Source organism: Pelodiscus sinensis, chromosome 1 (assembly GCF_052426305.1).
Source record: "Pelodiscus sinensis isolate ZL-2025 chromosome 1, ASM5242630v1, whole genome shotgun sequence".
Lineage (NCBI taxonomy): Eukaryota > Metazoa > Chordata > Testudines > Trionychidae > Pelodiscus > Pelodiscus sinensis.
In genome coordinates, this window is record NC_143052.1 from 91,337,940 (window position 1) to 91,365,406 (window position 27,467).

At 49.1% G+C, this 27,467-nt stretch overlaps 1 protein-coding gene across 2 annotated transcripts; it reads right to left on the reverse strand.

The window, feature by feature from the left end:
- Window positions 1–1,615: 1,615 nt before the first annotated feature.
- Window positions 1,616–27,467, reverse strand: L3MBTL2 (L3MBTL histone methyl-lysine binding protein 2). 2 transcript variants are annotated; one of them, XM_075936308.2, is made up of 17 exons: window positions 27,282–27,467; window positions 24,079–24,334; window positions 23,579–23,712; window positions 22,656–22,779; window positions 22,466–22,545; window positions 16,763–16,880; window positions 15,800–15,934; window positions 14,419–14,507; window positions 12,079–12,310; window positions 11,001–11,080; window positions 10,142–10,246; window positions 9,129–9,276; window positions 8,363–8,445; window positions 7,362–7,596; window positions 6,496–6,561; window positions 5,376–5,498; window positions 1,617–4,653 (listed from the first exon to the last, which is right to left on the reverse strand). In XM_075936308.2, exons 1-17 carry the CDS (start codon window positions 27,381–27,383, stop codon window positions 4,544–4,546), a joined length of 2,220 nt encoding a protein of 739 aa, XP_075792423.2. In that variant the 5' UTR covers window positions 27,384–27,467; the 3' UTR covers window positions 1,617–4,543. The 2 variants fall into 2 exon arrangements, with proteins under 2 accessions (XP_075792436.2, XP_075792423.2); XM_075936321.2 differs by lacking the exon at window positions 5,376–5,498 and having other exon boundaries at window positions 1,616–4,653.

Sequence of the window (27,467 nt, forward strand, 5' to 3'; positions counted from 1 at the left end):
AGTCCCAGGCTTGCATGGAGTTTCTTGTGTGCTCCATCACCATCCTTCAGAGATGCTTGGAACTGCAATTGCAAGGATCTCTCTCTAGCTCCGCTCCCCTCCCCTTCCCCCTGCAGTGTCTTCTATGTGGGCTCTGTTAGGTCCTGCAGCTCCTAGTGGCAGCCAGCAGCACTGCAGCCCATTTCTGTGAGGGAAAAGAAATTCTGCAGGCAAGTTAATTTCTGCAAAATCCTGCACTGTGCAGTGGCACAGGATTCCCCCAGGAGTAGGTGTTGGAAAAAGCTACATTTAACCATAATATATGCATGACCGACCTTTTCCAGTGGTGGCAGCAGCTTGATATATTCAGCACCTCCCCTTCTGCTCCCACCCATTTCAAAGCACACTTAAAAAGGCAGTGAATGACTTTAAGGACTGGTACCTAGTTTCCTGGGGGGGGGGGGGGAGAGGAGATTGCCAGTTAACCACAGTCCATTACAAATACAAACTCATCCAGTTTCAAACACCTAGTGCCAGACCTTTGGTTGGTTTATATTTGTGTAGCTACCCTTGAGCTATGCTGATTTACATTGGCTGAGAATTTTGCTTCCAGGCTTTGTTCGTGCAGATGGAGATTTTCTATGGAACTGGAGGTGGTGTTGATCAATCAAAAGGAATTCTGCAGGGATCTAAACATCCTTAGCTATTGGTTTGCCTTTTTGCCATGCATCAGGCTATTCCCCCAAATAGGAAAGAGGGAGAGCTCAGGACAGCAAAGTCTTTCACACCTGTTCATGTAAGTGACTTTTGGCTGTGTGCGCACACATTCTCTAGTTTGTTTACAGTGGCACATTTCTTAGAGCTTACGCTATATAGAGGTATTACACTGCAAGAGTGTGGAAGGAAAGGACTGGCCTCATCATTCCCCAGCGCTCCAGAGCCATGCTGTCCCTTCAGAATTACATACTGCACAGGATCTCTGGACTGCTGTGAATGGGTGGAGAGGAGAAACACACACAGGTGTGTTATCCCAAACGTCCTGCCCTCAGATCAGAAAAGGGAACCTTACAAAGGATTCAATGGCATTGAAAGACAAAGTGAAAATTATGCTAAAACAATATTAACCACTATCTTATTCTCCTATAGCATAATAAATGAGGGTACGTCTACACTAGCCCCCTAGATCGATCTAGGGAAGCTAATGAGGGCGACCGGAATTGCAAATCAAGCCTGGGATTTAAATATCCCGCGCTTGATTTGCATGTTCCTGGCCGGTCGCCATTTTAGAAATTGACTAGCCCGAAGTAACTGCCCGCGTCTACACGCGGCAGTGAAACGGGATTCTGGAATAAAGCCCTAAATTGAATTAGGTGGTATTCCTTGTGGAATGAGGTTTACCACCTAATTTGATTTAGGGGCTTTATTCCAGAATCCCATTTCACTGCCGCGTTTAGACGCAGGCAGTTACTTTGGGCTAGTCAATTTCTAAAATGGCGACCGGCCAGGAACATGCAAATCAAGCGCGGGATATTTAAATCCCAGGCTTGATTTGCAATTCCGGTTGCCCTCATTAGTTTCCCTAGATTGATCTAGGGGGCTAGTGTAGACGTACCCTGAAACAAGAGCAAACATAGTTCTTACCTATTGTGGGGAGTTTTGGGGGCTCAAAGGGGGGGTTACATATGGGGGGGGGACAGTGCCCAGCAGTTACTGGTTTAATGTGACAAAGGTGGGGAGTTTGTTGTTTCAGAGAACAGCCTAGAGTTGGAGCCATGGTGTCTGGTACCCTGGTGACCCGACCTTGCTTGGAGGACACAGCCAGTTCTGGCCAGATGACAGACAATAGGCTGCAGAGAGGGACCCCAGCAACCAACCCAGCTGACCCCAGCGAGGGGAGAACATTGGATGGAGGAGAACAGGCGGAGAAGAGAGGGGCCCAGGGAGAAGACAATGGACTGGGGAGGGGCTGTTGCTGGGGATATTTGAGGCTCTGCTCGGAGACTGGGGGTTGTTTTTGGGAACTGAGAGCAGAGCAGGCAGACCTCAGCTGGCTGCAGGGGGAGGCTGATGTGTGGGCTGAGGGCCCAGGCCTACTGCCCTGAGAGACCCACTGCTATGTTCAAAGCTCAATAAGCCCTTCTGTTTTGTGCTGGCTGATAGTTGCTCTGGTCTAGAGAACAGGGTGGCACCGTTCCTTCTGGGAGTGGAGGCCCTGGGCATCCAGAGAGAGAGTGGACCCCCAAAGGGGCTCACAGTGGAGGCAGGCGTCATGAAGGCCCTGAGAGGCACCGTCCCGGACCCCCCAGGTGAGAGTGGGCACCCAAGAAGGAGCGGACTCCCTGAGAAAGGGCTGGCTCACTGCCGCTGGAGTAGAGTGGGCTCCCCGAGAAGGAGCTGCCTCACTGGAGGGGGGATTCCGCCCAGGAGCCAAGTGTGGGTACAACCTGCGAGCCGTGACACCTGCATCACATACACCTTCAGAGGATTAAAAATAAAAGAATGTTTGAAAATGGAGCACACTTATCACCACTGACAGAACTTTTGCCTTTTGAGTTTCACTCAAACTAGGCTGTTAAAACAAAGCTGAAATTGACTAATCAGCTTCACAGGCCCATTCTTATGCACTTCACTGCTGCCGTGTTTGGGTTTTCCCAAACAGGGGAAATGTAGAATTTTTTACAAGGAAAAATTAAGTATTTTAATCAAATTATGAATGATTTCCAGGAAAACAATTACATAAATATTAAGTATAGGAGTATTTAAAGTTAGCTGACAGACTAAGGAAAGCTGCAACAGAAGGAAAAAGTCAGAGTGCCCTGAAAAAAAAAAATCACTCTACTAAAGCACATGACCATCAGCTTGTATGAAAGTCAGAGCTCAGAATGGGAGGGGCTGCAAAAATAAACCGCTCTGGGCCAACTTGTGCCAGGCAAAGTTCACCTCCCCCTACACATGCTTCACCCTAGCTTTAAGGATCTTAAGAGGCAGATAATTGGGTAATTGTGTCGTCGATGCAATTTGTATCGACTGTTTGGCTCTTCAGTTTAAATGTAGTAAAAGCCAAGCATGCAGGCAGCCCAGTTCCTACTACATTTAAACTGCAGAACTGCAGCGGAGGTAGCTCCTGCACCCAGCATGAGCAGGGATTGAGCCAGGCTTGCTCCAGAAGCTGGGACTTCCCCGCAAACAGGAGCTGCAGCAGTGAAACAGCCCCTATCTGTGCTGGCTGACAGTAGACAGAGGCTGCTTTGCAGCAGCAGCCTCTGCCTGCAGGGGGTCCCAGCTCTCCACTGAGACCCTCCATGGGAGAGGGGAGGGAAAGGGAGCAAGTGCCTTTGCCAAGATGGTGCTGGGGGAAACCAACTTTTAAGCTGGCTCCCCCCAGGACCGGCTCCTGGTTGTCCTGCCCAGCCTAGGCTTATTGGGTAGTCAACTAATCAACTATTCTTTTACATGCCTAGCTGGGGGCTCCATTGCTGTGTGTATATGCACATCCTTCATGTCGCCAAGACTGGCGAGTTGACTTAGAACTGCTGCCTAGGTACTTTGCAAGGGTCCTACCAGAGCAGCTGACAGGAAGCCTCCATGTTGCTAGCAGCTGGCACTTGCTCTTTGCAGATCTTACAAACAAGCAGAGGTAAGTACATGAGGGCTACATTACAACCATCACACCCACGCTCTCCTTATTGCTTTGATGTTCAGATGTCTTTCACCTCTAGGACCAAGCAGCACTTGGCTTCTTCCTTGCAACCAACAGGCAAGTCTTTGACTTTCTATTACATTTTATTGACATTTCATTATGGTATATTTCATTGGTGGAAGTTCCTCTGGGATTATAAAAAAAATCATAATAATCCAGCAGCACTGTGGGTCTTAGAAGGGGAATAAGAGCTAACAAATACCCTGCTGCCTTCTTCCAAGATGGATAAGATTTAGCCCCTCTCACATCAGGTAAAAAGAATAATTTATGAATAAAACCAAAAGAGATAGTCGCTCCTGCAACTTGTTTTCTATCTCCTCCATTTCCCAGTGGCTCTCTACCGTCCTCCTTTGGATCCATGTCCCAGACAGGATGAGAGAAAGGATTGAGCACATCATGGATGTTGACCTAGTGGACGTTCAGCCATGTTCCTGACTGACTCGTTCCCCCTGAGACTGCTCAGGGCAATTGTGGTTCTGCAGCTTCAGGGCTTCTCAGGTCACGTAAGTTTGAAGTGCTAGCATTCTCTACAGTACAGCAGCAACTTCCTACAGAGCTCACAAAGTCACATCTGTGAGCTAACAGGATTCCCCAGACTCAATAATCCATCCTCAGCTAAGTATGAGCTGTATTTCTTTCAAAGTCTGATGCCTTTTCTGGAAGCTGTGACGTGGGGTTTTAAAAAAAATCCCCAAATGGTGCTTGCAGGCCCTGGGGATTGCTCTTTTGCAAAGATAAAATGGAGTTTTGTGACATTTTAGGAACATCCGAAGGAACGACGCCCCTGCTTGTCTCCTGCTCACCTCTGCTCGGGGCTTGCCCAGAGAGTTTCAGAATGCAGGGCACATCCCGAAGGATCAGAGATTAGTCTTCTATCTCCTGCTTTATGCTGCTTATCAGGATGGGAAGCTCTGGGTCTCTGAATTCTCCTGCTGACGGGTCAATTGTTTCCTCTTTCACTTGCACAGTGATAACTATTGAAACACACAAAGAAGATAAATCAGTCCACCCCAAAAGCTTCATTAACAGAGAGTGTCAACAGCATCATGGGATTCACGCCATTCACACGGACACCCAGTCACAAATGCTTTGGGTTCCCATCAGTCCCATTTCCCAGTGAGCAGGTGTTCACATCTCATACAAACTCTAGCCCAGCTGGTCCCTCTTATTGGCAGCCTCAGCAGAGATCAATGAGGGAGCAGACCATATAGTGACCTACCATCTCATCCCTCCAGGTCAGGGGAAGCCGGTGCTGCAGGTGCTTTATCTGTCTGGGACTAAGCAAGGCAAAAATCAGCTTCCAGGGGTAGCTGTGTCATTCTGGGACCTTTCTTTGGGACTCTCTCACACACACACAATGCATCCCCTGCTGGGATTTGCTGAGGAGAGACCCAGCAGCGAGTCCTGGGTCACATACAGCTGCTCATGGCACTTGGCAGCAGCCAGTTCCTTTGTTTAGAGGCAGCTCTGTGTATGCTGGAGCTGTGCTGATCCTCTACTCTCCTTGCCATGGAGTTATGAAACCCACAGATCTTTTCTGGGGAAGAGTACAGCAAAGTCTGAACTGTCTGACTCCCCAGACCAGGCCCCAGTAACCCCTGGCACGTCTGCTAGGAAGGGGAGCAAGCCACAGGATTGCTAATGGCAACCAGAATGCAGGGAAGGGCTGCAGGCTGGAGCAACTCCCTCTCCTTACTCTCCTCAGGTGCTGGCTCCGGTAAGGCCTTGCTTGCAGCTTTTGCTTCTCGCTTTGCTTTTGGGCCAGCTGGTTTCTTGACTGTCTGCTTGAGAGACCGAGTTTTGACAGACATCTTTTTCCCTTAAAGAAGAATAAAAAGTGTTGGGGGAATCTGTTCTTTTACTAAACACAGGGTTCAACTGCCAAAGGCAGATGCTTCAAGGGGAGGGGCCTATCACACTCGACCAGCAAAACACGTTCTGACTGGCTGGAAGGTAATGCTATTTCCCCAATTCTCATAAATTGCTGGTGGCATCTCACTCAGAGGCAGTGGGGAGCCCTTGAAGGTTTTAACTCCCCACACAACATGTCCAAAGAGAGGCCGAGAAGATGGCTATATAAACCGCTCTTCCTATCATCCTAAATAGCAAGCTGCAAGCTCTTAAATGTTAAGGCTCTGGTTCAGCAAATATTTAAACACCTGAGCAGGCCATCTGAGCTCAGTTAAGTGCTTTGCTCAAGGCTCAGGTCCTGAAAAACTGGTAGTGACCCTGTATTTGTCTGTATAATTTTATTAGGATGTTACAGGCTTTTAAATCATAAATTCTGGATGACAGGAAACATCACTTACAGTGGCTCTAGCACTGTGGGTTGTGAATTTTTAGGTTCTCTCTCACACACATGCGCGCACACACACACACACACACAGAGCAACAACATGGTCTGAGCCCATTACCTTCCTGACTGTCACTACAACCGTCTTCATCCCCTAACACCAATTATCAGATGCTCACATCATGGACTGATTCCAGCTCCTCAGGCTGGGGTAGCTGCATGCTGCCGGTGAACATGTCAGTCACCTGGGCGTATTTTCAGAGGCAAGCACTCCTAGTCTAGATTGCAGCCAACAGACACATCCTAGAGTCCTCCACACACACGGTGCTCAGATCTCTCCTCAGCAAGGCGAGATGCAAGGAGGAAGAAGGAAGCTGTACACATGCACTGGACTAAGTGTATCCAGTCGGAACCCGGTCTCCCGCCTGCGGTGAATCACACCAGACAGACTTCTTTCAACAGTTTTCAGCCAATGAGGGGAAAGGGATGCTGGGGAGGCGGGGCTAATCAAACGGTCACTCACTTTTCTTTCCATAGGGCTTCTTCTTCTTCTTCGGCACCTCCTTGACCTTCACTGGTGTTGTGGGCTCTGCCGTCAGGACAAGAAGGAAATTAAAGCCGGGCTCCATTACTAGCAGTTAACTGGGATGTCAAGTTACAAGGCAGGTACAAGACTCACATTCACCAGCCCACCCCCCCTCTCCCAGAGCCAGCCTGCCACAAAAGCAGGTGCTGCAGGTGAGTGGATGCGAGGGTCCAGGGGAAAAGCCCTGAGCATATCAGGCTGGGTGTAACTGGGGGCCCAGTGGTATAGCTGGGGAGATGGACGGCACAGGGAGGCGGCTAGCAATTCTAGGATGGAAGGAAGGAATCGGAGGTGTAGTGGTAGCAGCCCCTGCTGGTTGAAGAGAGGAGTGATATTGGTGTGAGGTTCAATCTTATTCTAGAGATGGAGGACATCAGGAAATTGCAGGGTCTGGAAAAGAGAGGGGGCAGAGCTGTATCTGCTAGAAGGTCCTGTGGGGGTAAGGCTGAACTTGAAGGAAAGAGGGAGAGAGAGAGCGCACAGCTAGAAGGGGCATGAAAAGTGCTTGCGTGATGCTCTATTTCAGCAGGCACAATCCCCATTGGTTGATGAGATGGGAAACAAAGATTAAAATCCTCCTTAACCTGCCGCTCCTCTCCTCCTCCTCACCCCACAGCTCTGGTTCCTTTGGCCAGCCGGTGAGCCAGCCTGGGTGAGGGGTGCTTGGAGTCCATGAGGAACTAGAGACAGTTTCGCTTTCCCACAAGTCACAGAAGAACAGGACATGCAAAGCAGCGGCTCAGAAACTTGCCACCAAATTCAGCGTCACCACGACTAAGGCACAAAAACTTGGGTTTACCAACCTGGGGCCACTGGCGGCTGCAGCTGGTAGCCCGTCAGCTCACACCAGCCTACAGCATAGATATCTGGGGACTCACAGTCCACCCACTGGTCATACTCGCTGTCCCAGCCATCAAAGTGGATGCTCAGGAGGCGGTGGACCACACGCTTCACCGTGGCCACGCAGATGAGTCGGGGCTCCATCAAGTCCACTGCTTCCAGCTTCATGCCAGCCTTGAAGCCATGGTTTGGGCAGTCCTGGGAAAAGGAAAAACCCAACCCAGTCACAGTCAGCCCAATATCAAGCCCTAATGTAAATACATCAGTAGGGTTACGCAACTGCCCGTTGCTCAGGAAAAGGAGACCACACACAGACACGCCTCTTTGGTCTCTCTCAACAAAGTCCATTTCATGATACCTATTGGGGACTTCAGCTATCCCCATATAAACAGGCCCACATACCCACAAGCCCTGCTGTTCCCTGGTGAAGCTCAGTCTGACCACAGAGAAGTCAGATGCCAAACCACAGGGTACAGCTTTGTAGGGTCCAAGGAACATTTGACTAAGCCCAGTAAGCCAGCAGAGTCATGGGGACCGAGGCAGGGAGACAGGCATGGCACGATTCCATGCCACCATCATGTCATTTTGCTGGTGTGGGATGAGTTCTGCATTTCAGTGCAGAGGGTGATCCCAGTATGCACAGTCTGTGATGAGCTTGGAGATCCCTGTGGGCCCTAAAGAAACACAAGTCGCCATAATCCAAAGCCCATGCCATTATGAAACTCAGAGGAAGAAAGCGCCGCCTGCCAGCATCAGCCATCAAGTGCCTCACTTGTGGAGCACACAGGAAAGAGCTCAGGGAACATCTACTGATGGGAATGAAACCTCCCAGGCATTCCCCAATAGTTTCAGCTGCTAGCACTGAACAGCCCAGCTCAGAAACTCCTAGGGTGCGTTTGCCGCTCCCTGCTAGCTGACTCCAAGCTGATGTGCTTCCCTTGCCTACCTCCCAGCTGGCACTCACCATGTTGAAGAGCCGCACTGGCACAGCTTTTGATTTGGTCTTTTCCAGGTAATTTGTCCAATTGAAATTCTTTGCATCGTACCCTGCAAAAGTCGAAAGGTCAAATGGCAGAAGAGCTGGGAGAAGGAGCGAGTGCTAGGAAGGACAGCCGCTCTCAAGACTGCATAACTATCCTCTGACACTTCCTGGACACGGCTCAAAGGAAGAGAAGAGGAACTGCACTGGTCTGCCAACGTGCAGCACTCTGGCTCTCCCTTGCTGAGCCCAGGCTAAGGACAGCATCTAGTAGTGCAACAGCTTTGACATGGGGACAAACATATCCCCCAGGAATAACTCTGAAATTACGCAGCCCCGTCAATCACCACGTGCAAGAGGAAACTGACTTTAAACACGATCTCTCTCCTGCCACTAGGAATGTCAATGGCACTATTGAAAGGAGGGAGAGACCCTTATTTTCTGCATCAGATAACCCAAGGGGTTAAAATCTCCTGGCAGGGACAGAGAAGGCAAACTCAGACCAATTTTATTTCAGATTAGGGGCCATCAAACACCAAACATTCTTTGGAGCAAGGTATGGGAGTTGGGCCAGTTTGACTGGATCAGCTGTTGCAACTTCACCAATCTTGACGCCTCAAAAAAAGAAGCAAGCAGACCTGGGCTTCAATTTTGGTCAGTCTGAGCCACATTTAAGCCATCGCATGCCCCTAGGAGACGGGCAGCCCAGGGACAGAGTTTGGGGTAGGGATGGGAGGTTTCTGAGTTTCACCTTTCGGTGGGGTCAGGTCAATGTTGTTTTTCTGGCAGAAGTTGACAGGGAAGATGGCGTGAGAAGAGGCATGGTAACAGAACCAATCAGAACCATCTGCAGATGTTGCTCCATCAATGCTGATCATGAGATAGCCGTCCAGCAAGACCTGACAACACAGGGGGAGGGTGTAAAAACATCTTAGCTTGCTCCAAAGCCTTTCGTCCTGAAAGATCCCAAAGACTTCGGATAGACAAACCATAGAGGATCTTGCCCCCAACTAGTGAAATGCAGCCACCTCTGGGATGGAGCATAGTAGGGGCTAAACAATGCACAGAAATACTCTCAAATGATGCATCAAAGATATGGGAATGGTAGTTTCTCCAGCTGAAGCTGCAGCAGCAGTTTTAGTCAACAGGACCCAGTGACTTGGAATGAAATTCAACAGGGACAGAGGCTGGATGCTTGTGGAAAGTGCCATAACCTTAAATACTCAGGAGCTCAGTGTTCCATCTCAAAGGCCAGCAGCAGAGAGCCAATTTGTGGCTTTGGGTCACTGAGCTGCTACTGACTCAGAGCAAAGAGCGATACCCTTCAGTCACCAGCACCACTTCCAACTGTGCCTTGGAAGTCCCCAGCCAACCGCCAACCAGGCCTGAGCCTGCTTCGCCTATAAAATACAGCAGGTGAACATGTGTGGGGGTTAACAACACTGCTTAGCCATTCCCACGAGTTCCAGTCCCTCAGAATGGATAGTGTCAGACACGGCATAAGGAGAACATTTTCTGGACAAACGAAGAGGTCTTTTGTAATCTGTAGTCAACCTTGTGCTTCAACCTCCTTCGCTGCTGCCTCAGCCCCTAAGAGTTCTCCCAACACAGGAGCCCAGACTCCTCTTGCAACCCTGCAATAAATCCCCTCTCTCATCCTGCCCCCGAAGGGCTAAGGATGCAGAGCAGAGGCTGACGTCACAGGACTCGACTGGGTGTTGCTAAGCAATGCAGTAGGCTCTGTCCCCTCTCAACCCAAGTTACCTTGCACACAGTGGCCACACAGATGTTGCCCAGATTTAGGGGATCAATAGCTTCCAATTTCATGCCTGCCTCGAACCAGCCGCCCTCAGCAAAGACAGACCGCACCTAAAACAGAGAGAGGGGAAAACACAAACTGGGAGTCCTGTCAGGGCCGCAGCCTATCTCTGAATGCAAAGGGGATTCAAAACCAGGAAGGGTGCAGCAAGGTGGAAGAAGGAGAAGGGAGGGGAAAGGAAAGGAGACCCTAAAGCAGATTAAAAAAAATGACAGACACAATGGGGGGACGGTCACTAATATGATTCAAAAATGGAGGCAAGCCAAACCCAATCCATTGGTCGGAAGAGCCAGCCATGCTCATGCTGTTCCCCACCCAGAGTCAACCGGCCTCCCACAGAGCAAGCCCCTGGCTTCAGCCCAACCTCTATAGCACACAAACCTCTCGCCTGACCTGCGCTCCCTCAGTCAATCCAACCTCATGGAAGCATCGTCTTACCCTGGGATGTAGCCTACTGTCCATTCCCTCTCCCCTCCCCCCCCCCCATCTAAGTGCAGGACTGCGGCTCCTCACCACTTCCCCAGCCCATCCTCAAGTACCCCCCATTCCAGCTCCAAGCCTCCACAGCCCAACATCAAGCAAAGCCTCAGGGCAAGCAAATCCCCTCATCTCAGCCATGACCAATCCCATCTGCCAGGCTCTAGGGACAGACATTGCCTCACTCTTGCAAGGTGGTAGAGAGCTCAGCCACTTCAAGTCCAAAGAGCAGTGTTGAAGTGAGGGACGGGTCCCACCATCTCCTGACAAAGCTCCCTGCCCTCATCCACTTTTGACACCGCAGTCACAGAGCATGAGCTCGCCTACCTTTTTGAAGAGGTACGGGACAGCGTCACAGTAGATCTTCCGGAAGGTGGGATGGTTCGCCATGTCGCTGCGCTTCTCCTCTGCCGGGGGAAGGCAAAGAAGCAGAAATGAGACATCTACTGTAATGGGGGGGAGGGGTCCTGCTAAGTTACCATCTGATCACAGGTCAGCAGCAATAAGAAAAAGGAAGGCACCGGCTAAAGGGACTGGAGAGGGATGTTCAATATTACACAGGGAAAATGGATCAGCCCCTTTGTATTACCATGTCCTTTGGTAAGGGACCCCTTGTTCCTGTAAACTCAAAGGATGGTAGATTTAACACTGATATAAACTTCTATATACAAAAACCAGGCAGGGCATTGTGTTCTGGGAGGTCAGCAACAGAAAGGGAAGGACATTTCTGTTGAACCTGGATTGCTTTTTTAAAGTATAACATGGCATGGTGGCCCCTTTAGGGGCAGGTGCTGCTAGGCTGCCTCTTTAGGAATTGATGGGAAGTGCTGACCCAGGACATAAGATGCCTCTTGGGTCTCTGGACTCCCTGGGAAATTATATTGCCCACAAATTCTTCTCCTTAAAGGGCCAAGCCCCAGAAAAAGGTGACCTAATGTTACCTGCTCTTAAAGGAGCCAGCATGCTTTGTCATATAAAGCTCAATAAATGCATAGCCATCATTAACCTCTGTAGCTATATGCAGATTAACAAAAGTACAGTGTACCGACACTTCAGGGAAAGAAATTGCCTCTCGAAGAGCTGAATAAGAAATTACACTTGTACCACTGACATGCTGCAGAGCATAATTGCCCAAGTGCATTGCACTGGGCTGTTCGGCCTATGTATCATCTCATAATGCATCCCAGAGAGTAGGTTACACATCTAGACAGAGCCACTGGTCTGCTATGTGATTACATGGTCCCATCTGCAGGACACGGGGTGGCCTTGTGAGAATCTGAACTATTCCATGAAAATGCAACACTAACATCAACTCTAATCTTGTGTCAGTGTCTCTTTGGGACCATCCAAAAGACAGCAGGCTGAGAGATTCCTGAGAAAGGCCCCATGCCAGGTGAATCCATACCTGTCTTCTTGATGTTGTGGCCCACCCTTCGTGACCAGCCCACTGGATGGATCAGAGTGCTCCACATATGGCACCAGAAGTCATCATCGCTATCACCATCCTCATAGAGGAGCCTCAGCCGGCCCCCAATCACTGTGTCCACTACTGCCATACGCGTCCGAGATACGTGGTTCTTGTCCACCACCTCCACCCGCATGCCCTGACGGAATGGGTACTTCATATTCTCTGCCATCTGTGAGGACAACAAACAGGACCTCTCAAGCGCCTTTCATCCCCAAATGTTTTACAGAACATGACCCTCTCCACATGCTCACTGATCACTTGGCTGCACGTTAGTGCTGAGAGGAACAGGTACCTCAGGGGGGTGACATGGCAGCCATTCTGAGATTGTGCTGCTACACAACTGGTGCTAAGAAGGGTTGATGAATAACCAGTCCCAGTGAAATCCGTGAGATACTTGCAGTTTGGCAGAATGTAACTCCTCCAACCCAAACTGGAGGCTCACACCTCACGTCTGGTGAAAGTGGCCATAAGGTTATTTCTAGCCACCTCTGATCAGAAATTTGTAGTGCGGTCCTGCTGCCAGTGAAGTCAATGGGTAACATTCCCGTCTCTCTCATATTTCACTGCCAACTCCATCTTTATCAGAGGGATTTCACTCCAGAGCTTGTGCTTCCAATGGACCTGACCAATTATCCTATGTAAAAGCATCTTTGCTGTAATCCAATCACCTCAGAAATCACAGGAGACCCCATTTCAATGTCCCTGACCACATGTAAGTGAATCCCCTCAAATTCTCTGTCTGCCATTTCATGGTATTCTTTTCCCCATTAGAAATTTTTACTATCAGCAAAAGAAGCTTTTTCATAAAACTTGCCAGCAGGGGGAGCCTGCCTCCCTCCCTCCACTCTGACTGGAGTTGCATCAACACCACTTCCAATAATTTAAAAAAACCCTGCAGAACGGTGGAGATCTAAATGACTTTTCACACCCAGTGCAATTGACCGTGGGCACTTCAGGAGAGCCAGTGAAGCTAGACTAAACAGTTCTGTCTTTCTCTTCTTCCCCAGCATATTGCTGCTGTGCTCCCAAAAACAAATAAAAAGGTTTCCATTGAAAACAAACTGCTCGTTCATTGAAATACAATTCACATTTAATAGCAGAATTTGGTGTGTGCATGCACAAAAGGTAAAAGAAAAACCCCACCAATATTTTGAGCCTCAACTGTTTAAGAACATCTTTTGAAGCCCAGTCCATGTCCTGAAAGAGAAACAGACTGACTGGATCAAAGGAGCCATACCATTAAATAACGCACGGCCAAAGGAGCATTCTGTTCTACTATTCAATTATGTTAGGCAGCACTTAAACAGTTAAAAGGAAAATGTCTTCCCTCACCCTGCACTGCACTGAACTTGCTCTACTTCTCGGTTAGGGAAGATAGATACTGTGTAATTGAATAGTCATGTAACTGCATGAAATCTTAGCAGTTACACAACTATTCGATAGTCCCCAGAGGCAGGGCTGGCAGCTAGTGCACTCCTGGCCCTATTGCTGGGGAGCCCCCTGCTACCCTACTGTGCTGCCTCTCTATCAGAGGCAGCAGTGCGGGATGGCAGGCAGGAGCTGGTCCGCAAGGGGAGCCAGTTTGAAAAACAGCTCCCCATGCAGACAGGCTGCCTTCTGCCCCAATATAGAGGCAGCAGCATGGGGTAGCAGCAGCCCCTGTCTGCGCGGGGTCTGAACTCCCTGCGGACAAAGGCAGCTCCACAGCAGCAGCCCGTCTGCAGGGAGCTTGGACCCTCTGCGGAGAGGGACTGCTGCTGCGGAGCAGCCTCCCTGGCCCACAACCCCATGCTGCTGCCTCCGGGGAGCTGATGCTGGGGTGAACCGCGTTTTAACCCAGCTCCCCCCAGCACTAGCCTCCCCCCACACTCCCTGCTGCTTATGAAGGAGGCAGGCAGGTCTGCAGATCCAGCATGCGTGGTGAGCCTGCTTGAAGGCTGGCTCCTCTGCATATTGGCTCTGGCTGCCCTATCACCCTCCGCGCTGCTGCCTCTATCAGGCTTTTAAGCCAGCTTCTCATGGGCACCAGCTCCCTCCTTGCTGCCTAGGATACAGAAGCAGCAGGGTGGGGTTGCAGAATATGAATGTAGTCAACAAGATTAACCGATAAGACAAGGCTTATCAGTTATTCATGTAGCTGTCTACACACTGACATCCCTACTCTCAGGGCCAAAGAGCAACAGGAGAGGTGAACGGAGATGAACCAAGAGACACACTCCCCCACAGTGCTGTGGCTCCATATGAAAGCTGGATGGACTTTAGAACCTTCCCCTTTACCTTGATGTGGAAATCCACAGGGATGGTCCTGGCTCCCACTAGCCTTTTCATGAGGTACCCCCTCCAGTCTGTGTACTTGGCGTGGATGGCTGTGTAGGCACAAAAGGTAACAGCTCAGGTTACTTGCCTGTTATAGTTAACAATGCATTTAACCCCCTCCTTCTCTCCAGGAACTGCCTGTCTAAATTCCCAATGTTCTTCTGATTCAGATACACCAACGATCACTGGTCTTTCACTCCCACTCATTCAGACACTGCCATGTACCAGCACAATGTGAGGTTTCTGATGAGCTCCAGGAGCTTTGCAACCATGTGGCATAGAAAGCAGAAGAAAATGAGTTCATATTATTCTTTCTATTATTGTTGCACCAAAGAGCCCATTAGAGACCAGAATCCCATTGTGCTTGGTACTGTAAGCACACAGAACAAAAAGGCAGAAGAGTCCTATTTACAATAGTGTCTGGTACAGTTCATGGAGTCTTAACCTTTGCAAAGTACTGTACTCCTTTCAGGTGTCTGATTTGCCTTGCATATCCTTAAGTTCCATCTCGCTTAAAAACAACTTGCTTACAAAATCAGCCATAAAAATACAAGTGTCACAGCCACACTATTACTGACAAATTGTTGACTCTCTCATTTTTACCATATAATTGTAAAATTAGTTGGACTAAACACATTGTACCATATTTCAGTGCATAAATATACTGAAGCAGTATACACAAGTAATTGGCTGCATGAAATCTGAGTTTGCACTGACTTTACTAGTGCTTTTTATGTGGCCCATTGTAAAATTTAGGCAAATATCTACAAGATGAGTTGATGTACCCTGGAAGACTTCTGTGTACCCCTGGTTGAGAACCACAGCTCTAGTCTGACCTCTTCTATAACACGGGCCATAGCACTTCCACAAAATAATTCCCAGAGCAGATCTTTTAGAAAAAAAATCCAATCTTGCTTTAAAGATGGTCAGGGATGGAGAACAACCCCTTTGGTAAATTAATCCAAAGCCATAGGAGGTAGGGGAGAAGATTGAGATAGGCTGTGGAAAAGGAAATCAACTTGAGTATGAAACTGACATATCTTGACTTAATTTCTATTTAATACCCCCACCCCTTAATACATGATCTTTTTGGTTTAGGAAGGGTGGTCGCAGTTCTTCCCATCATCCTCCTAATCAACCAGAGGGAGCTGTAGAGAGAACAATGCAAGGAGATGCTTTCGGAGAACCAAGGGAAATGGACACTTTATAACAGAAGACAGCAGTGGATCTGCATTCCTGAGTGTTACAAATGTGACATCACAGGAAAGAAACAAATACTGCAACATGTGGAGTTAAAACACTAGCACTTCCTCTCCCAACATGGCACCAAATAGGCACTCACTCTGTGGGGGCACCAGGATTTTGCTGTTGATAGCACACCAGCCAATGGGATGAATGTCCACTGTGCCCAGGTTGCACCAGAAGTCATGGCTGGAATCATTCTCAAAGCCCTCATATCGCAATAGCGCCCTGTATCCTGTAGGAGACAATGAGAGATGAAAGAGATGCATTAAGTCTTGATTGTTTCTCTGCTCTGGTTAGTTTGTTTCCTAAAATGCATTCTCCGGTGCTACATAAATACTAGCTTCAAGTAACTCAAGTGGAGGACTTCCACTTCTCTTGGAATGCTAGCGCACCCTAACAGAGCTTAGCAACACCAAGTCAAGCCACAAGCCCTACTGGTTTACCTCTGTTTAGGTTCCATCTATTCCTCCTAAACAATTATTTGCCCTTCTTGGCATTTCCCCCTTTTCAAAGACCCCTGGAAGGCTCTTATAGCCCTGTTAAATTGTCAAATAGCCAGGCTAGATACAGTCCGCTCTTTTAAACATTCCTCAATAACTGCCAATTCCTGTAAAATTCGACACTCTCCGGGAAGGAATGAACAAACACTCAAACTATCTTACCCATTACCAAGATAGCTTCCCCAATTATCACCTCTAATACCATTAGCTCACAGACATCCCACTCTCCCCACCTCTAATATCATCAATTCACAGACACTTACCTTCCTTCCTTCCCCACCCCCCGCATCTCCCTCCTGTTCTGAAATGTGATTTGTCCTTTTCATATGTGTTCATTTTTTTTAATTGTATCCTTTGGTATATATGGTTGTGACTATTTTCTTCCACTATTTGATCTGAGGAAGTGGGTCTGGCCCACGAAAGCTCATCATCTAATAAACCATCTTGTTAGTCTTTAAAGTGCTACATTTCCTGCATTTTGCTTCAGCTACCCCAGACTAACACGGCTACATTTCTATCACAATTCCTGTTAGTTACTGATAAGCCTCTCAGAAACCTACCTGCAATCTGGATGACAGAGGCGATCCAGTACACCCGGCTGGGGAGTACAGCATCACTATTCAACACCTCCACCTTCATCCCTTTTATCACATCCTCCCATTGCTCAAACAGCGGCACCTGAAAGATTGGGGCAGAAATGAAGGGAAAGAGATAAATTACCATTCTCTACCACACTGCATATTTCTGCAGACACAATCTTCCTTTTGCTCACAGAACTGTGCTCCAAAATTCATGCTTTTATTTAACCCGCAATTGTTTCTAGCCTGTAGGGTTGCAAAGAGAAACAGCAGCAACATGAATCAAGCATAACCAAGGAACCATTGCCTTCCTGAGTCTGCAGACAGTAAGTGCAGAACCAAACTCTTCAGTTCATCTCAATGGGGGTATTGATTTTGAAACCTAGAGATGGCTTTACCACATAGAACAGTGGTTCCCTAACTTTTCGGCATCACGCCCCCTTTTTGATTTTTAAGAAACCCTCACGCCTCCGCCTCCCTCCCCAATAGCAGCAAAACTTGTTGAGCAAAACCAAACAAAGGAACTGACCGGGGCTGAAAAACAGAGAAACAAAAATAGCAGGGGAGGAATTGACCAGGGGAGGGAGACTGGATTGCCTCACGCCCTCCCTGGAATTTCTTCGGGGGGGCACGCCCCCCAGTTTGGAAACCCATGACTGAGAACATGACAAGACTGAAATTTCCCAGTTCTGGGACAAGCAGCAGTGACTACATAACTTCAGATTGAGAAAGTGTTTTCTATACCTCTAGTGAGCTAACTTTGACTCTGCAGTGCCAGTCCATTAGGACAACAATGATAATGACCCTGGAAAAAGAGACGTAATTAATTGCCCCATGGATGCTGATTACCCGCCAGTTGCCAGGCAGCTAGACACCAGTTTGATTTCAGGAAGGCCAAAGTAGGTGCTACTGCCATGACAATAGCCATCATGCCTGCAGGCTCTAGAGTGTTGTGTGGGGGTGAAGGAGGGAGGGCGGAGCCTTAAGCAAAGTATCCAGTGTGCCAGAAATCACTGAATGACTTTAAGTATTAGGATTTGCATACTGTTTAGGAGCCATCAGTAGAACTCACATGGCCCTACTCTCACATCAGAGGAGCACTGCACACTGGTGACACAAGCTCCAGTATCACAGCCTGGCAGGCATCCGAGCACCTGCATAAGACCATCAACCAAAGCACATGCCAGAATAGGGAAAAATTCTAGAATGGATCAGAGGGAGGGGGAATTATTCATAGAATAATGACATGAATGGTGTCTCTACCCCCCACTGTGATTGTAAGTGTGTAGCCATTGTTACCATGCCTGATGAAACCGCTTCCCATGACACCCACCCACAGAATACCCTTACAGCTATATATTCAGCAGAAAGGTGGCAGAATAGGTTTTCAGGGGCTGAGAGCAAGGCAGAAATACCCATTAACTTGCAATGACAGCATAGGGACAAGCAGAACTGTTATAATATCCGCTTACTGCATAACATATGTGAAACTAAGGGAGATGACTTCTATGAAAAACATAGCAAGGATGCAACCACCAGGCAGCTGACCAGGCATGCAAAGGGTGAGCTACAAGATAGACCCTCACTATGCACATACTTTTCAAGTGCTAACAGACAGGATTTTTGCATTAGGACTCAACCTCAGTGCAGCAATCTCCCTTTGTGGCACAGGTGACCTACAATCATTATCCCCCTTCTCTTAAGGCTCAGCTGGACACCAGTTTACACCTTGATTCGTAGTTTTCACTGGTAGTAGCCACATTGTTTTCAATGGGACTACTGACAAGAGCAGGCACTAGTAAGCATAACGGTGACAGGTTTAGGCCCTTTATTTGAACAGCGTGAGAGGTTATGGCAGAAAGCATTCAGGGTGTGTTGAGGGGCCAATTGGTACAACTAAGAGAATTATGCAGCATTAGAGTGGAAGTAGCACCTGCTTGAGTAGTGATGTGGGAAGAGAATGGTATGGAGGAATAATTCAGTGCAGTATTACAATTAAGAAACAGCAGGTAGGTTGCTTAAGTCAGCGAGAGGGTCTCTTGTAAAGGAATATTTTTATTAAACATCAAAGGTTATATGCCAGCAGCAATATCAAGACATAAAAGCAAAGTGAAACAGATCATAGTGGCCGCGTTGTTTGAGCCACATTTTCCCTTGAACCGTGGTTCATTTTCTTTTGGAATCATCTCTTCCACTCACACTTCTCATTTCAAAAAGTTCTGATTCATTTTCCTGTCCTCCTGGTGGAACCTCCCAGGTCTCTCACAGACAAGCCTCATTGTAGCCACTTTCTCATGCTTGCACATGAATTAAGAGCCCTGGCACATGTTCAGGAACAGGTCTTGTCTGCTCTTCTTCTGGTCTCAAAGATTTGTGAACCTTTTTACCACTGTGGATCTGTTCAACTTCCACCAGCCTGCTCTAGGACTTCTATGCTATTGTAATGGCCACTGAAAGGAGGAGAGTGAACAGTCAAAGCAATAGAACAAAAGTAATAAGTTTCACATCAGTTTCAAACTGTAGTTACTTCCAGCAAGGTAATTCCTTCTCGGTCTGTAGATGGCAAGGACATTGCATTACTATTGATACACCACTTCTAGTAATAAGGGTGGTGTGAATGCTTGTTAATGGGACAGAGGGAGAAGAACCAGGAGTTCTTCTATCTAAATTGGGAAATGTGGCTTAGATCTCTGGCCTACATTATAAACATACAAAATTGCACCAGTGTAACAATCTGTTTAAATCACACTTCCAGTTAATTCAGAGCAATTCTATATTGACACTGCTAAAATTCACTTAATCCCATCTTACAGATGGTCAGTTTTAAAGCAATGAGTGTCCACGCTAGGGATGTTAAGAACCGTGTAATTCGTTAATCGTGTAGTCAACAAAAATTTTGTCAACTCTACATTAATCGATAAGGGTTAGCACTGCAAGTACTCAGTCTCAGCTCACGCTGGGTCCTGGAATCAACCCCCGCTGCAGCTCTGCACTAGAAAACCCTTTAAGAGCCAGCGTGTGGGCAGGCTAGCTCAGACTCGGCTCACACCAGACCCATGCATCAATCCCCACTGTGCTCTGCAATTAATGCAGAGCCGCAGTGGGAGTTCATGCTAGGATCCTGCCTACAAAAAATTTTACTTGCAGAGTGGGGAGGGGAGAGGTGTTGCTTGTAGCCAATAGCATTATCTGACAAGCAGCTGCTTATCAGTTAATCATTTAAATCCACTACAGTATTACATCCCTAATCCACACATGGGGCCTGCAATGGTTTAAACTAAACAGGGCATGTCTGTCAGCAAACACTTCTTGTGGGCCAAAAAGGATCTTGTAAAACGTCACTTTACAATCAGCTCTGGGCACCGAGCCCTAGACCTCTGACTGGGCAGGGCTGATTAATCACCTGTGAAACGGTGCTGCCTTGCAGGTTAGAGGGAACATTGGTCGCAGGCATGGGAAAAGCCAAGGCCTAAGATTAATTGATGTCTATAAATGTAGAGGATTTTACTGCTCATCAAGAGACAGTTGGGAACAGGCAATGCAATTATGATATCCCCCACACAGGCTATGCTGTGTTTGCTTACTCCTTTACTAGTAATATACGCCGGAATGTTTTCCATACATTTAGCAGCAAGGCGGACTGATGGGACATCGCAGGTAGATGAAGGAAGCAAGCTAGTTAGGCAGTCTGCATTGCAGATGGGGCAGATGTGAGATTTTTATCCATGACTCATGTAGCCAGTGTGCCCAGTTGACTAGTGACTATTTGAGTAGTCGACTATTTTGAGCAGTCGATAAGCATAGGCTTATCGGATAGTCGAGTGATTACTCAACTGCTCACTTCTCCCCCATCCCCTGCAGACACACAGCAGTCCCAGACCTCATGAGAGCCGGGACTGTTCAGCACTGGGCTTGTGCTGGCCCCAAGAATTAACCCCGCTGTGGCTCTGCACTTTAAATGCAGAGCCACCACAGCAGTAGCAAGCACCCTCACCCCACCCCAACTCCATTGACTAGCCGATAGAAATTCCATCGACTACTCCATTAGCGTGGTTCAGGCAGGGCCTACGCAGGTGTTTCCACCTTTACTAGGAATAGAAGCTTATGAGGAAAAAGGAAGGAGGGGCACATAGTACGGAACCTGAGAAGTGGCAGGGCAATCAAAACAGCCTAGCTGCTGAGGGATTTGGCAAGTGCTGCAGAGGCATGTGGTTGGGGACTGATTACTAAAATAAGGGGGGGAGGGGAAAAGAAGGACATTTTAAACCTCATCCAAGGTTATATCTTCCCTTCTACATACATCAACAATGGCATCTAGAAGACCCTTTGCCCAAACCCTGTAAATCAGCTCCCCCAATACTACCGTAAGAAGCTGCATACCTTCTGCTGTACGGGGCCCCATCTCTCCTGATTCCTAGTTCTGCCAACTCAGTTTGGCTGTCTTCTGATACAGAGTTCCTGGAGACTGGCAACATGACCAGCAGCTCCAGTGCAGTTCCTTGTCAGGCTGGTCCTTCTTAGAGTCTCCTCAACAATGCATTCCATGTTGCCTCCATACTAGTTAGCAGCAAGACAGGCACAGAGGAAGGATGGAACCATATCATACTAGATCTTGCCTGCCTTCATCTCCTCACAGCTTCTGACATGCCACGTGATGTCCATCTCAACCAGTCACTAAGTTGCCAGGTTATACACTAGTCAAGCTGAGCTGGCCAGGAACTTCTCCACTCCCTAAACAGGCATCAGAGACCACACATCAGCCTCACGCCTGCAAGCAGTAACCTTGTAAGATGGTCTCCTCCAAGACAAGCTGGCAGAAGAATCAGCTGGTTGCAGAAGCAAGTGATGATGCTTGCTGTGACAACATGGAACCCCATGGTAACAGTGTATGCAATGCTACTCATACAGTCAGGTGAATCCTAGCCCACTAGAGCCATAGACAGCAGCACGTGGATCTTTAGCAGGAGGACCATTAGCATCAGTAGGGCTAAGACAACAGGAGAGCTCCATCCATAGTAGCACTATCCTTGTTGATACCAGAGAAGCAGCATCTGTTGGCTTTGCCAATGGCCATAGCCATGGTGTACTGTCACTGCTGTGTCTGGATGCGACGTGTACCAGGGGCAGCATAGCAGCTAGCACACCAATACCCTCAAGTCCATCACATGGCCATGGAGTAAGAAGAATGAAGTAATACCAGAGAAACCAAAGGCATTATGCTGTGGGTGCCACGGACTTCCCGCCGCTCCCCCCCGACAAGGGTCAGGCTGGGGGCGGGGAGATTAGAAGTAGAAAACTAGTCTGTGTCTCAGAGTTTGGAATTCTCCCACTACAAGCTTGGGAGGGCAAAGTCCCAACCTCCCTCCCACACCACCTCTAAAGGCCCCACGTCAGTTTGGCTGGGACTGACTAAAGCTCAATCCATTCTGTGACTTTTCTGTCTCAGAGACTACAAGATCCCTGCCCATTTTCCTTCTGGGAACAGATTATGCTCCCTCCACAGGACTCCAGCATGGATAAGACTCCAGCCCTGTCTGAAGGCAGTGGGGAAGTGTGGTATCAAGCCTGCCTATCCCACATAGCTTCCCCACCTGCTTCTCACTCATACAGATAGAAGCTAATAACCCCAGGTGCCATGACATACTGCACATTAGCAGCAAGGCACAGAAAAAAAGGAGAACTCACATGTTTGAAGCAACTGACAGGGGCAGCCTTGTAACCATGGTCCTGCAGGTATTTTCCCCAGTCAAAGCCCAGGACAAGGGCTGCAGGAGGACATAAAAGAAGACTGTCAGCATCAGCTGGTTCTGAAGAGGATGGAGAACACATAGCCCGTCTAACGCACAGCTTCTTCATCAACCCCCACCGCACTTACCATCTTGACCTGTCAGGGTTCCATCTGCCAGTTGCCCTGTCCCCTGGGAATGGAGGAATGCCCCAATTTTGGCAGACCATGCTGCCTTGTGCAGGACTTTAGCCTTCTTTGTAGGCGGTTTGCCCTGCAGAAGACAAATAGAGGAGATTGGGATCTAGAGGCACAGAGATAACATGTTCCTGAAGGCAAGGTGCAGACATACCTTCCTATCTCTGGCTTAAGAAGAGTGGGACCCTTTGGTAGGGATGAAAGCGACTAATCAACTAGTTGACTATCCGATAACAAAAGCAAATCGGATAGTTGACACGCTAGTCAACTAGTCTCCTCCCGCCCCCCGCTGCCTCTATCAGAAAGAGGCAGCGGGGGCACGGGAGAGGAGGGGATGCTTGCAGGAGCCGGTTCCTTCCAGCTCTGTGGGAGGAGGCAGGGGTGCAGCAGCAGCATTCTACCTTTGAAATGTACAAGAGTCCCCACTGCGGCTCTTGTACATTTCAAAGCAGAAGCACCGAATGGAGCCTGGTGCCAGTGGGGAGACTCAGAATACCCCAATGGCCCCAGGTGGCATTTCAATCTTTGAAATGCACAAGAGCCCCTGCTTGGGATCTTGTACATTTCAAAGGTGGAACGCTGTGCAGCACTTCTGCCTTTGAAATGTAGCAACAACCGGGCAGGCTCTTGCTATATTTCAAAGTGGAAGCACCCTTACCGACTAATCGAACAGTCGATGGAAATTCTGTTGACTACTCGATTAGTTGATTAATCTAATTTTTACACCCAGGATGTCCTTGTACTCTCAAAGAAATAATGGAGGCATCGAGACCCTCCAGCAAGCATTATCTAGTCCTTATTAGCAGATTGTTCCTTTTTTCCCCACACGCTCATCCCACTTTGATTCCAGAGTTTACTGGGTGGGTATCACTCACCTGCAGTCTTGCGAGGATGCTGGCTTTCTTGGAGTTTGAAGAGTAGCTCCTGGAGCAGGAGACACTGCAGAAGCGTTTGGTCTTTGAGAAGAATGCTTCCCTTGTGCCCACGATCCCACACATTTCACACACAGCTGAAGCAGAGGAAGATGCACAGAATGTGAGCTGAGGGTATTGCATTAACCCTGCAAGGCTTAAGCTAAAGCCTGCAACGCTACAGTACCAGGAAGAAGAACTAGTTTGGCTTATCCCAGCAGAACCCTGAGCACCTCTTGACATAACTCAGAGTGCAGAACACAATCACTGGGCAGTCGCAGTCCCACTCCCTAGGCATGTGTATTAAGCAAGACCACCACACATATCCTGAAGCACAGTACTGCTTTCAAATGGATCAAATACCAGTTTCAAATCAGCTATACACACTGCATGCAAAAAACTTTTCAAATACCAGTTTCTAATCAGCTATACACACTGCATGCAATAAAGAGGCACAACGGTACCTGGCTCAGAGCCACTGTCCTCCATCAATCGGCCTGTGGTGGGCGGATGTAGTTGCAGAGGGGAGGTGGGCAGCTCCCCAGCTTCACGATCAGCCACATCATCATCACTAGATTCATCCAGGCAGGAGCTGCTGTCACTGCCCATGCTGCTGTTGTAACCCCGGAAGCTGTCATAACCCCCAAAGAGGTCCAAGTTGTCATCGTCATCGTCTTCATCCTCCTCGTCCTCATCCTCCATCCGTTCCAAAGATGACGTCTTGTAGCAGAAGGAAGACAACAAGTAGCAGAGGAAACCACTCTTCAGAGCCAGAATTTGCAATATAGCCTCAGCACAGTAGGGCTCTCCCATGAGGCGTAGGGAGGGGAAACCTGATGTGGCTGTTAAGGTAATTCTACCCCAAAATCAGGTGTGACTCATTTGGGACAACCCCCTCAACCTGAAGCAAATCCTTTCCAGCAGCCAACATCATCACACCTCATATGCTTACCAAGGAACCTGCCCTTGCTACAAACCCCATTGCCTACTCTGTCCATACATACAAGTGACACCATCATAAGCCCTAACCACAAAAGCCACAACTTCAGAGGCACATCCTCTAATGCGATATATGCCATCAAGTACCAGCAATGCCCCTCTGCAATGTATATTGGCCAAACTGGACAGTCTCTACGACAAAGGATAAATGGACACAAATTGGAAATCAGAAATGGTAACATACATAAAACCCGTCATGTCTCTCAATCAAGGATTTAAAAGTAGCCATTCTTCTACAAAGGAATTTCACTAACCAATTACAGAGAAAGTCTGCAAAACTGGAATTCATCTATACATTTGGCACCTGTTACCTTACTCTAAACAAAGACATTAACTAGCTGGTGCATTACAAAGCCAATTTCTTCTGTCATTAACATCTGCATTTCCACATCAAAAGCTACGTATGGGAGACATCCAGTCCATTTAATTAGCCTCAGTAACATAGGTCCTACAACTGACAGGTGGTACTTCTGATGTGTTTTTATCTATATAGGTTTCTGTTATTTCCACTCCAATTCATCTGATGAAGTTTTGCCCCCAAAAGCTCATGATTCTATATATTCTCTAAGGTGCCACAGGACCACTTGTTTTTATGGTCACTGGCCCTTTTCTGCTCTCAGGTGGTAAGTTAGTGGCATACGCTTTTAGGGCACAGCTATTCAACAAACGGGCTGCAGTCCGTTTGTTTACAGCCCATAGTGTGGTTTGGGTTTATGTGGAGCTCAACACATGGCCCATGGGTGGGATCCTTTGAACATGGCCTCCACTGGGAACATGCTCCACAATGGCAAGGCATCTCCCAGGCAGGATGAGCACTGAAAGATGCAAGCAGACGGGCTGGCTAGAACAGACGAGAACAGGGTGTCAGGAGGAGGTGCCGGGAGCACCGGGGCATTGTGGGAAGTGCTGGTTGCTTAGCCTTGTGGGCAGAGCCTGAGAGGTGCTGACTGGTTTACACTGGCCACATTTGGGTCCGGTGCCGCAGCTTAAGGCTTAATCTTGGTATTTGTGCCAGTCAGTGTGAAAGAAGCTATTTGCATATATTTGCATGTATATGCAACCACACTTAAGTTGCAGCCCTCGACATGTGCTGTGAGTATCATTGTGGCCCTCAAGGCTTCCAAAGTGGAGTAGCCCTGTTTTAGGGTCTGAGCAAAACTTCAGCCTCCAAACATTGTACTTTACATTGCTTTCCCTATTCTTCCCTCCCCAAAATAAGAACAATCACATACATGCTGGGACACAGAGAAACAGATTCTGCCTTGGAGTAAAAATGATCTACAGTAAAACTCCGATGGTCCGGCATCTGATGGTCCGGCACCATCAGGAACCCGGAAGTGCTCCAGGCACCCGGACCATTGGAGCTGCTCTGCCCCCAGCTTCCCCAATTCAGCTGCTGCTAAAACTGACCAGCGGCTGAATCGGAGAAGCCGGGGGCAGACCAGCTGGAGTGCTGCCGGTTAGGTCCCGTAGTGCTGCCCCTCAGAGCTGCAGGACTCAACCCGGCAGCACCCCAGCTGTCCCCGATTCAGCCGCTGCTGAAACTGATCAGGGGCTGATTCCAGGAAGCCCGGGGCAGAGTAACTCTGCCTCCGGCTTCCTGGAGTCAGCCGCTGATCAGTTTCAGCAGCAGCTGACTTGGGGACAGCTGGGGTAGAGCAGCTGGGGTGCTGCCGGGTTGGTCCAGTAGCACCGAGGAGCAGGGCTGCGGGACCAACCCGGCAGCACCCCAGCTGCTCTGCCCCAAGCATCCCCAAGAGCAGCTGGGGTGCTGCCGGGTTGGTCTTGCCGCGCCACAGGTCCAGCTGCTCTGCTGCAGGCATCCCCGATTCAGCCGCTGCTGAAACTGACCAGCAGCGGCTGAATCGGGGTCGCCTGGGGCAGAGCCGGACTATCGGAAGGGGGGGTTGTGAGGGGTCTGGTGTGGCATCCCCCCACCCCAGACCCCTCATAGCCCCCCCCCCTTCCGATAGTCTGACAAATCTGATAATCCAGCACCCCCTGGGTCCTAAAGGTGCCAGATTATCGGAATTTTACTGTATTAAGGCAGCAGTTCTCAAACTTTTTGGGCTCTGGAGCACTTTACATGCGTAAAAATGTATGCGGCGCCCCAGCGGACCCCTGATTATATGATTTGTACCTATCAATGTTTCTAGTTTGTCACCCTCACGGAGCCGCTGAGCACAGTTTGAGAAACACTGTATTAAGGAACACAGGGCTTCAGGCTGCTCCCACCGAGTCTGAACTCTTCCCCAGAGGCAGTGTCAGGAGCATCGTTCACACCTACGGCCATGGGGTAGAAGAACCAAAAAGCCGACAGCGAAGGCGCCACTGAGTGCAGTCCCACAACCCCAGGAGCCTGGTCTACCCCCAGCCGGGCCCATTGCCGCACCGCGACCCAGACCCTTTTACAAACTGAATTCAGGAAAGCGGCTGCGAAGGATCCTTCCGTGCCCAGCCCCTGGGCGGAGCGGGCTTCCCCGCCCACAGCCTGGCGCCAGGGCAGCGGGAAGCCGACGCGGATCCCTGGGCAAGGCGCTGGATGGGGGCGTCTCACAGGGGCCGCCGGGCTGCAGCGCTGGGCCCCCGGAGTCCCGCGGGGCGCGAGGGGGGAGCCGGGGCGCGCGCAGGGCCCGGGGACGCAGCATCTCTCTGCCCCGCCGCTCACCTCGCCCGGCTCCGGCTCCATGGCTCCCCGCGCCCGGCTAACAGCAGCTGCGCCGGACACGTGCTGCCTTCCCCGACCAGGCCCCGCCCCACGGCCGGGCATCACACGCTAGCCACGAGCGCGTTAGCTTCACTGTCCCCCATGCACCGGAAAAGCCTATTGGCCCGTCCCTGCTGGCCAATCCCC